Source organism: Apaloderma vittatum, unplaced genomic scaffold, assembly GCF_000703405.1.
Source record: "Apaloderma vittatum isolate BGI_N311 unplaced genomic scaffold, ASM70340v1 scaffold9778, whole genome shotgun sequence".
In the NCBI taxonomy this organism is placed as follows: domain Eukaryota; kingdom Metazoa; phylum Chordata; class Aves; order Trogoniformes; family Trogonidae; genus Apaloderma; species Apaloderma vittatum.
The window spans coordinates 64,953-75,885 of record NW_009732442.1 but is presented as its reverse complement, the minus strand read 5'-3'; the positions used below and the strand labels follow the sequence as shown (position 1 = coordinate 75,885).

General features: G+C 56.3%; 1 protein-coding gene across 1 annotated transcript in view; it reads left to right on the top strand.

The window, feature by feature from the left end:
- The window catches only part of IL11RA (interleukin 11 receptor, alpha), a 4,951-nt gene extending 1,352 nt beyond the window's left edge, over nt 1-3,599 (top strand). The window contains 8 exon segments of the mRNA XM_009875535.1: nt 655-687; nt 1,077-1,240; nt 1,361-1,524; nt 1,632-1,773; nt 2,224-2,319; nt 2,530-2,629; nt 3,102-3,184; nt 3,562-3,599. Coding sequence (XP_009873837.1) covers nt 655-687; nt 1,077-1,240; nt 1,361-1,524; nt 1,632-1,773; nt 2,224-2,319; nt 2,530-2,629; nt 3,102-3,184; nt 3,562-3,599 — 820 coding nt within the window.
- Nucleotides 3,600-10,933: the final 7,334 nt, after the last annotated feature.

Sequence of the window (10,933 nt, the reverse complement as noted above, 5' to 3'; positions counted from 1 at the left end):
GGTCCAACGCAGGCTCGCTCCCTGCCAAGAGCTCTGCCAGCACTGGAGGGTCTATAAAAGAGAAGCAGGTCATCTGCCAGCCGCCCAGTGCTTCGACATGCTTCAGGATGAAAGGAGCCCTGACAGCATCACTGCTTCTAATTATCCTGGCAGGCTAAATTAGCGGGCTGCTTTGAAGTCAGTCAGAGATCATAAAGCACAGCCCTGCTGAAAGCTGCAAGAGAGTGGAGCTGGGGACTTGGCAGGGAGGGGTCCACGTGGGGATTCGGTGGGAAGGGGGTCATGGGAAGCAGGAGGCTGTGGGGATCCAAGGGCGAGGGCACAGCCTGAGAGCTGTTTTTTTCAGTGTCCCCACACCTTTGTTGCCGCTGTGTGATGAAACTCCGGGCATGGGAGGAGGATCCTCTGGGGAAGAGCCTTGTGGACACCCCACCATCTCGTTCCCTTGGGACTCTCAGCCTCTGCTGCCAGGCTTCTTGCCAGCAGGGCTGGACGTGGTTTTAGGTCCATCCCCTGTGCCATGTCACCTATGTGCATAATGTAAGAGTGGAAGGATGCTCTACGGCGCGGAGACACTTGTGCCTCCTCTGGGTCGTGGTGGGGTTGGCTTCATTCTCCCTCCTTGTCCTCACTGTTTACTTCTCCATCTGGCAGGAAGAAATTGCTGACGGGTGAAGAGAAACGGAGGTAGGACTGACTCCCACCCCGCTCCCACTCCCTGGGAACTGGCCACCATACCCAGAGGCTCTGCTGCTGTCCTCAGCGAGGGTCCCTAAAGCAAGGGTTGGGGTTCCCCATGGTACAGCAAGCTACCTAGGGCTGGGGTCCTGAGGGAAAAGTCTGACTCAGGGTGGTACTTTTCCAGGAAGGACCGTAGGGCTGGTATGAGGGGAATACCTTTGGTGATGCTCAGAGGGATGTGCCAGGCTCTGAAGGAGTGAGGGAAGCTGATCCATGATAGGGTCTGCCTTCTCTGCCAGGCTTTTGGCATGGTGGTCTCCCTGCATGGCAACTCGTTGGAAGCACAGCAGGTGTGGAGGGGGGGACATGTCACCACCCTGTCTCCCCATCTGCAGGAACAAGAATGGGTATGTCGGGCCGTGCCTGCAGGATCCATCCCGCCCCGGCACGTGCACCGTCCATGGCTCGGAGTTCTGGAGCTCCTACCGCCTGAACATCACTGAAATGAACCCCCTGGGCTCCAGCTTCCGCCTCCTCGATGTCACCATGCAGGCCATCAGTGAGTCCCCATCCATCCATCTGTCCATCCCAGCATCCATACATCCCCTGTGCAGCCAGCACATCACTCCTCTGTACAGCAGTCTGGTGTGATGTGGGCTCCCTGTCCTCTTCTGTGCAGTTAAACCAGACCCTCCGGAGGGCTTGGTGGTGGAGCCCATCCCGCTAGCTCCACGGCGGCTCCACGTGAGCTGGAAGTACCCTTCATCCTGGCCCAAGGAACCCCACTTCCAGCTCAGGTTTCGGCTCCAGTACCGGCCAGTCATCCACCGCTCCTGGTCCGTGGTAAGCGGTGGGTAAGGAAACGCTAAACCGGGGTGGGCAGGGGGCCAGGAGGGAGGGCAGCGAGGGGTGCCCCTGCCTACCCCACAGCCCCCCTCTGCCTGGTGCAGGTGGAGACAGTAAACCTGTCAGAGGTGATCACAGACGCTTTTGCTGGGCTCGAGCACGTGGTCCAAGTCAGCGCCAAGGATTTCCTGGATGCGGGGAACTGGAGCGAGTGGAGCGCCGAGGCCCGGGCGACGCCAGTCAGAGGTGTGAGGGGTAGAGGATGCAGCCCCCAGCAGCCCTACTGCATTGCACCATCCCTTCCCAAAGCCCCTCCAGCACCCTGGGTTGTTCCTCTACACTCCGTTCCCCACAGCACATGTTCTTCTAAGTATCACCCAGAACAAGTCCCAGCTCCTGGGGTCCCTTAAAGTTGACCCAAAAAGTGGTCCTCTGCACTGACCAAAAAGTGGTCCCATGGTGGGAGGCATTGCTGCAAGGGGGTAAAGCACCTCCGAGACCCACAGCAGGCTGCTGCCATCCTGCTGCCATTGGAGGATGCTGCCCCCAGCCTCGGGGCATAGAGGGGCTCCCATAGCAGCAGTGGCACCCCGGGTCACCCTTGAGCTCATGGGACCCCTGAGACACAAGGCTTCTCTTCTTTCCTCCTCTCTGTGGGTCACCTGTGAGTGATTCTCATCCCCCATGTCCTTCCAGACCTGGCCACCACAGTGAGTGAAGAAACCACTACAGATGCCAGCCTGGGGAGCCTGGCTGAGGAGGTCTCCCAGGCTCCCAACCCTGAGCCCATCAGTGAGTAGTGCTGGGGAAGGTGGGCCGGAGCGGGGTCTGTCCTCAGGCACCTACCTGCCCCTGCACACATATGGCTGAGAGTAATGGGAAAGGTCTTTTGCCCTACGCCCTTGTGTGGGTGGAGTGCTGGGGGGTCCAGGAGCTTGCAGTAGGTCACCCAGGTGTTGGGGAATGTGGCATCTCTCAGCTGCAACAGTCTCTCTGTCCTAGACCACAGTGACTCCTTGGAGAAGATGGCTGTCCTGGTGTCCCTCGGGATCTTCGCCTTCTTTGTCCTGGCTGCAGTTCTTGTCGTCATCATCCTCATATGGTAGGTTGCGTTTTGAGTGGGAGGAGTCTGCATGACTGCTGTCTCTCTTTCACCTGGGCCCTGAGACCTCCAGGCTAGGGTGCTCCGTGTCCCTGCCAGCCCTGCTCTGGGGTCCCTGCCCAAACAGACTTGATGCCAGCCCCATACAGCAGTTTATGCTCCTCTTGCACCCCTGCCACATCATTGCCTCTTGCCAGTGCACTCCACGGGCTCTGGTACTGCCCAGCCTTCCTGGGGTCTTTCTTATGACCTCATATCCATGGGACCTTTCTCTGTATCCTCCAAAGAATCCCAGCCCTGCTCTGTCTCATGACCAGCTCCTACTGCAGCCCTGGAGCTGACCTTCCAGAGTGGTCAGGCACAGCTGGGTTCAGCTGGATGGGGATGCAGAGCAGGACCACCATGGATGCAGACAGCCCTGATGCCCAGGCGGCCTTCTTGGGGTCCTTAGACACCACTGCTTTGTCCCCAGGCTCCGGGTGAGGAAGAATGGCAAGGACAAGACCAAACCCCACAGCTTCTTGGTTGCTGCCACCCACCTGAAGGCACTGCCAAGTGAGTAGGGGTGCACGGAGGGTAATGAGGGGATGTGAGGGAGCGTGTGTGGAGGCAAGGGGCAGGTCAGTACCCTGCCTGCCCTGCTGCCCTCTCTCTTGACAGAGGCCCAGATCCTGTAGTAAGCGCTGGCTGATCCCTGCTCCCTGCACCTGCTTGTCCACGCGTGGGGACTCAATGCCACTGACGGCCCCCAAGGACCCCACGCCTCCCTGGGGGTGCAGGACGGAGCTGAAGGAGAGAGTCTCTGCTTCCAGGAGCTTTGGGCTGGCCGTGCCAGAGGCACCTTGGACTCAGGGGGACCAGACAGCCCCACCGCCGGGCGCTGCTGAAAAAATGGGGATAAGACTCTGAGCCAGTCCTGCTTCGCTGCCTAGTGCCGAGGGGGACCATGGATGCAGGCTCCCGGGAGTGATGGGCATCAGTGAGGAGGGGGTGCTGAGCCCTGCCTGTCATCCCCTACCAGCCTCCAGCAAGCAGAAGGGACCCCTCGCCCCCATCTCTCTGCCCCTCTCACCTGTGCTGTGGCTGGATGGAGCAGTGTCGCCAATAAAGGGGGTAGTGTTGGCACTGCTCAGGCAAGACCCCATTGCAGATGATGCTTGGCCAAGGGAAGAGGTGAGTGGCACCAAGTGAGATGCCAGCTCGGGAACAATCCTTTCAGGAGGTGCAGAACCAGCAGGGCTGGTCCCCAAACTGGTCAGCCCCCTCCCCAGGTGCTTGGAGGGGCTGAGAGAGACCCTCACCCAGCCCAGCCCTTGTTGTCAGGCAGCTGCCTGGGACATCATCCCCGCCCTCACCAGCCTGGCAGTGGGGACAGGACCCTCTGCACAGCCCCCCTAGCTCAGCATGTAGCCCCCTCCCCGCTCCTTGACACGGCCCCTTTAATAGCTTCCATATGCTGGCACATCTGACCCCTATGCTCAGCGCCAGCAGCCCGATGAGATCCAGATGGGGCTGGGTGGAAATTCAGGCAGTGGCGGTGGCGCAAGGAGCAGAGCCAGCGCAGGGCAGATCCCGGTGCTCACCCCAGTGGGGAGATGTGTCAGTCATGGCTGGAACCCGGGGCTGCCGTTGAAGCTGGGGTGCGGAGGGAGAACGGAGCCAGGGGGATCTCCCAAAAGGGTCTTCATTGGGTCTGGGTTGGAGGGGACCAGGGCAGGGCTTTGCCTTTTCAATGGCTTGCATGCCATCCGCCCTCACTGGGTGATGCTGCACTCCCACCCTGGACACGGGGGCATGGGTGCTTGGCTTTCTGGGTTCCCAGCCCCCTACCACCCTGGTGAGTGTACTTACTACCCTGAATGGGAGTCGATGGGGGCCAGTCCTTCATCTGCGGTGTGCTACTGAGGTGGCACCCTCCTTGAACAGGAGCTGGGCTCTCTGCAGAGCAAGTAAGGCAGGTAACCAAGGGCCAAGTGTAAGGGGCCAGATCCTGCGTGGGCTTCTGGGCCCAACATCCCCTCTGCTGGGTGCATCTTAGAATTTACCAGCTCCAGCTGTGCCGCACTGCCATCACCTGTTGGACCCTGGTCCCTGGCATCCAACCCAGCCAGCACCTTTCTGACCTGTCACAGTCGCCCTTGCCCTCCTTTGTTCCCCAGTGTGGTATGGGCAGCCCTTTTCTCTTGGAAGTCTGCTCTTATCACTGCCAGATCCCACTCTCCTACCCCCATGAAGGGGATCAGGGCTGTGATTGTTCACAGGATACTGTTGAATGTGGGTGGCATCCATCCCAGGAAGGGGACAAAGGCCTTCTCTTGGCTGGTGGGACCACACGGTTCTGGTGGCCGAGGCACCCTGAGTGCAGGAGATGCGCATCTGGTCCACATCACCATATCCTGCTGCCCTTGGCCCTGGAGGGTGACTTTTTTCCACTTTGATGGAAGCTCTGGGGATGGGATCTGCCACTTATTTGGCAGCTGGAGATACCAAGATTAGGAAAGGGGCCTGCATGCCTTTGCCAAGTCCTGGCTGCCGGCGCTGTGGCTGCCTGCTAGGATGCACCTCGGCTCAGCTCCCTTCCCCAGCAGCTTGTAAATGTGACATGCAGGCATCGGGGACACCAAGGAAGCAGCAGGTTCAATGCTTGGGGGTCTAAAGGTACTTAGTGCCTCCCACAGGGAGGTTGGACATGAGCAAACGGAGTTTTCTACCAGACCAGAGAAGATGCAAGGGGAGGGCTGGGATGTACAGAAATCTGGGATAAAGGAGAAGGGTTCCAGATGCCAAAGTCAACTTTGCCTTCAAGCTGTGAAGAGAAAAACAGGAAGGGACCATGAGCGCAATCCTAGCACAGGCACCTCCCTGTCCCACTGCGGGGCCAGGGCACTTCCTCCAGATCTCAGGCTTTTTGGTGGCTTGTGCAGCCACTGAGTGAGCAGGAGGCTTCCTGCTGCAGGCTGGAGCCCTGCCTGGATGCACCCTGCCCTGAGGAGGCAGATGAACTTCCAAACTTGCCTTCCCGCTGCATCCCACCCTCCCCAGGGTGGATGCTGTGCCAAGGTCACTGCAGGAGCTGGTACAAGCCAGGCCTGGAGATGCTGAGGCTGTGCCAGGTCGAAGAAGCCTGTGGGTTGCCTCCATGAGGAGCAGGGATGAGTCCAGCTCCATGGTGTGGGACAGGCACCAGCCCAAGCCCAGCAGGAGAAAAATGCAGGAGAATATGGCCTGGGTCCTGCTGAGGGTACAAAATTTCCAGCAGGCAATGCCACACACCAGGGAAGGTCCCCAGAAAGGTCCACATCTGTGTCTCCATCTAGCCCAGGCTGGCCCCATCCAGAGCATCTCTTGGTCAGGGGCTGGGGTCCACCAGCCACCCAGCTGTGTGTAGGGCTCATTTAGGAAAGCAATAGCTTGGGCAGAAGCCTTTGCAGTAGGTCAGTGGTTGTGGACGGCTGTTCAGCAGTGCCTGAGCTGTGTGACCACCACCAACTCTACCAAATATCTGGGCTGGCCCTCAGGCCTAGCCTCCTCCTGTCCCTGCCTCACTGCCAGGATCAGCCTGCATTTTGCAGGGGAGAAGGTGGGTTGCACAGGGCTGTGAAGGAAAACAGTCTCAACTTACCTCTGGTCGCTGCTTCTGCTTCCTTCTCTGCACATCCTGAGCCAAGAACCTAAGTAAAATCAGCTCTGGCAGATCGTGGAGGCCATAAGGGCATGAAACATATATATGTCACAAGGCAAGGGAGATAGTGAAGGGTATGTGTATCGTCAGCAGTTCAGTAGGTAGGAAAGGATGCATGGATTGAGGGAAGGAGCTGTGCAGATGTGTAGGTGGATGCATGGCTTGGCTGGCAGAGGGAAGAAGAGATGGGTATATAGATGGATGGATGAATGTGTGGATGGATAGGCTGTTCGGACACGCAAATACCCTCCTCCTCATCAAAGATGCTCATTATGGAGGGGCTGACTTGTGAAGATGGCTGGGAGGCCAAGTGTGGCTGGCAAAGGGAGGCCCATGGGCAGAGCAAGGATGGCATTTGGGAACCTGTCCCAGGTGCGGCTCATGCACCCAGACCCCATGGAAGTGTCATCACAGCTGAAATGAGGAGACAAAGCCCAGATTGTTATCAGTGCAGGTCCCAAGAGTGTCAGGGGAGAGCATGGGGCATCTCTAGGGGGATTGCTTACCGCTCAAGAGCCGTTTCCATCTCACACTGGGCACTGGGAGTAGAGAAGCAGCTGGGACCATGTGCTGGGGACACAGTGAATCCAAACACAAATGCTTTAAAAAAACCCCAGTGCTGACTAGCCACACTGGCTATAGCTGTCATCTCACCTGCACATGGGATACCTCTGCCTGGGGTCTTTCCATACGGTCCAAGTACCCAGCCCACTGGAGAGCATTGAGATCATCCATACTCTTGCTTCTTCATCTGCCTTTCTTTCTAGTGGCCTCTCCCCTGCTTCCAGGATGCTTCCAAGTCTTTCATGGCCAGGAAGCATCACACATGTGGCTGCAGAGATGCTGTGCGGCTAAAGCCAGCAGCTTAGCTGTACCCAAGCACGGCTGCTCGTGATGCTCTCTCAAAGCAGCAGCAGCTCTTCGGATGAGCTCACTGAGACTTTCCTGCCAGCTGTTTTTTGCACTGAAAACAGCCCTCTTGTCCAAATAGAAGTTTCAGCCATCAAGTGTGGTGGTACTGGGAGACACATGCAATCACATCTCTTTCCCCAGTAGTGCCCACTGCATATTCCCCATGCCCACATCTCTGCTTTGCAGCATGATGACTATATCTCCTTGATGCTGCCATGACACTTTCTTAGGGGAGATGATCTCCATTCTCTGTGGCAGAAACTCCGTCTTCTCCTCGAGCTGCCTCCAGGGCTGTGAAGACTAAAACAGAGGGGACACATTCTGAGAGCTTCCCCGGGGAGGGACAGGGAGCCTCCCAGCCTGCTCCCCTCACACCAGCTACACCTTCTTGTCCCCTGCAATCCACTGCCACATCAGCTCGTGCTTCTGCAGGGGCAGACCAAGCAAAGAGAAGTTATGGGCAGCATTGCCTAGCCCTATGCAGGAGGTTCTCAACCAACCAGGGGACTCCAGTGCTTCCCATATTTCCAGGATTGAACAGAGCAAGTGCTGGACAGAGAGCCTTGTACAGCAGAGGCTCTCTCTGCATCCTGAAAATGGTAGGTTGGAGTTAAATGTGACCCAGGGAATCTCATGTGGCTCTGAGGGGCTGCAACACACAGGGTCTTCCCAGTGTACAAGAAATCCCCAGCCTTTTCTCCACACTGGGAGACCCACCAGACATGGCAGCAGCCGGGTGCCACGTACACGCTGGGCACTGGCATAGTCACCTGTGTGCTGATGGATCTGGAGGAAGCAAGCTGCTAAAAGTGTCTGTGTCTACACCTGAGATCTGGAGGGTGCTGATCAATCCCCCAGAAGGTCTCCTGACCTGGCAAGCACTGATCGGCAGGAGGATACTGACCTGGAAGGCACCAATGCTTGGGAAGATGCTGATCTGGAAGGTCACTGATTGCCAGGATAATGCTGGGGATGCCAACCTGGAAGGCACCAATCCCCTGGGGGATGGTGACCTGGAAGGCACTATTTATTTGGGACATGGTGCTTTTTCCCCTTCTCCAGAGTACTTCTTTCAGCTTTCCACTTATGCCAGCCACCAGTTCAGCCAGGGGCCACTCCGAGGGCCTGGGATCCACGCTCAGGCAGGCATGCAAGGCTGGCTGCAAAGAGCCAGGTGAGCTGCCTGCGGGAAGGTGAGCCAGCACCACTTCTCCCAGTTTCCCTCCTTCCTGGAGCAGCCCAGCTATGGGCCAGCGTGAGCAGGGCTCCCAACTCCTGCCAAAACAATCCCAGCCTCATCCTTCTGCAGGCAAGAGGGATGCCCAGACCCTATTTTCCCACTAGATGGCAAACATTGCCTTCTAAACAGCCTTTTCAGTAATTGCATGGCTTCCCTGGGAGAGCAGGCTGAGAAAACCGTTCCTCAGGACAAAGCTATGGGGGCAAAGGGCCTGACGCTGCTCTGGAGCTGGCTTGGGGGCTGCAGAGACCCCTGGCATGTTCCTCATCTTGTTGATTCTGTAATTTCTTACATTGTTTTCCTTTCCCAACTGCTTGGTTTCTCCCCGGCTCTGGAAGACTCATCCCTTGCCCTGTGCTGGTGGGGCTGAGTACCCCGGGCATGCAGAGGAGAGGCATCTAGTTAACTGTGGGTAGCAGCTTGAACTTCCACAGCCACATAGTGAAACCCAGAAGCTTTGCTGGGAATCAATTACACTGTGGTTTGCAAGCCAAATGTGTGCTCGATTCGCCTTGCAACTCCCCAAGTCTGCGGACTAGACCTTGTGCTGTGTACAAATAAAGGAGGCAGGGATGAAGGCTGTGCAGGTGGATGTACATGCTTCCTTAAGATCTTCTGCCAACTCAGATGCATTTCCAGGCTTGTCTGTGTTTGTTTTAATTCAGTCCCAGATTTTCTTGTTGTCTCTGTATTAACCATGCGCAGAAGTTTTCTGAGCATTTGCTGCTGGCTTTGGCACTGCTGCAATATTGCTGTGTGGTTAAACATGATGTGTCATAGCTAATGAAGGAGCTAACTGTGGACGATAAATGTTTAATACGGACAAATCAAGCCAATTAGACAATATCAAGAGAGAAGTGTGTCATCTCAGCTGTGTTTGTCCTGTGTGAGAGAGAGGGTCTATGGAGGAGTACATCCCCAGCCACTACGGGTTCAGTAGCCAAGTGTAAAGACCCTAAATGCAGATCTTCCTGCAGAGTCCCCAGACCACTGTGCAAGTAGTTTCACCTGAGGGAAGAAAACAGTCTCTTAAGAGGATCTTGTTTCTGAAACAAAGATGTCTGTGTGGCTAGAAGGGATGGCAGCCATCTCTGGTGCAGAGCTACAGAACAAGAAGTAAATATCCCGCTCAAAGTACTTTTCAGAGTTCCCCAATAGGACTCTTGGCCGTTCGACAGCATGCTACCTGCTTTTGTGGCAAACCAGGGGCTCCAAAGCTCAGCAGTGCTTGGACAGGAGCACCAGGAAACCCCAACAGCTAGGTTCCCAGAGTCAGCCCTCTCCCAAAGCATTAACAAGCTAGTGGCAGCAACTGTATTTCCTCCAGAAAGTGCTTGGGAACCCTGCTCCTGGCAGCACCCTCTGCCCTTGCTGCCTCCAATGCTTCCTGCACAGGGACATTGTTCAGTATCACTTACACTTGGGTGAGAAGGGTCCTTCAGGCCACGTCCTTCAGGAAGATATTATTGCCTCTTCCTCCATGAAGGCTGGGGAGTCCCTGCCAGTATTATTTACAGTCAAAGTGAAAAATGTGAAAAATGAAAGGAAGAGGGTGACTAGGAAACAGAAACTAAGGAAGCTGTAGGGAACAACCCTACAGTGTGTGGCTTAGGGCAGCAAGCCACTAACCCATTGTGACAATCGCTGAACCACGAGCAGAGTAGGTGGAAAGCCCTCCTCGCACAACTGGGCTCCCTGCTAGCCCTGGTGTTGGCATGTGCTGATGCCTAGGGACGTGAGTTCAGGGCAGAAGCAGTGACGAAGTGGACAGCGTGGGCTCCAGTGCATCTCTGTGGCTTGAGGCTTCCCCATCCCTTTGCCAAACTCAGCCTCAGAAGGCAGTAGAGTAGCAGTTAAGTGCAGATGTGGCTGCATCGCTCCTGAAGGTGGGATTTACAGATTAATTCACTCCTTACGTGAGGACACCAAGTCCCCTTGCCTGCGGATGTCACATCTTTGCCTTGAGGCATGCCAGCTTTCCAGGCCAGATCCTGGGAGTGGTTCTGTCCCTTCCCTGTAGACTCAAGGTTCTGGGCTTTTCATCCTGGGTGGTTTTCACCAAGCAAATCCTCCTGCCTCTGCCTGGCGTCTCTAAATGCTGGCAAGCTGCTATGGGCAGAAGGCATCCCTTCACACCCTGTCCTTGCTTTTACCTGTGTCTTAGATCCCTGGGAGCTGCAGCCTGCTTCCATGTCAGTGCTGAGTGGTTCCAAGCTAATCAGCAAGCCAGGAGGTCTAGAGCAAACTGGGAGTCATGTTCCCTTCTGTCTTGAGCAGGATGACACCATCCTGCTCTCTCCCTGTAGCCTTTTATGGGGTCTTAGCCATGTGCATGATGTGGGGCAGTGTTGGCAGAGGGGCTGCACTGGGGGACTGAGGAGCCATGCATCCCCTTTTTTCCGTTCAGATCTCCCTGACAGGTGAGGGATGAGAGACATTAACAAGCAAGTTAATTGAGGTGGATGCAGGA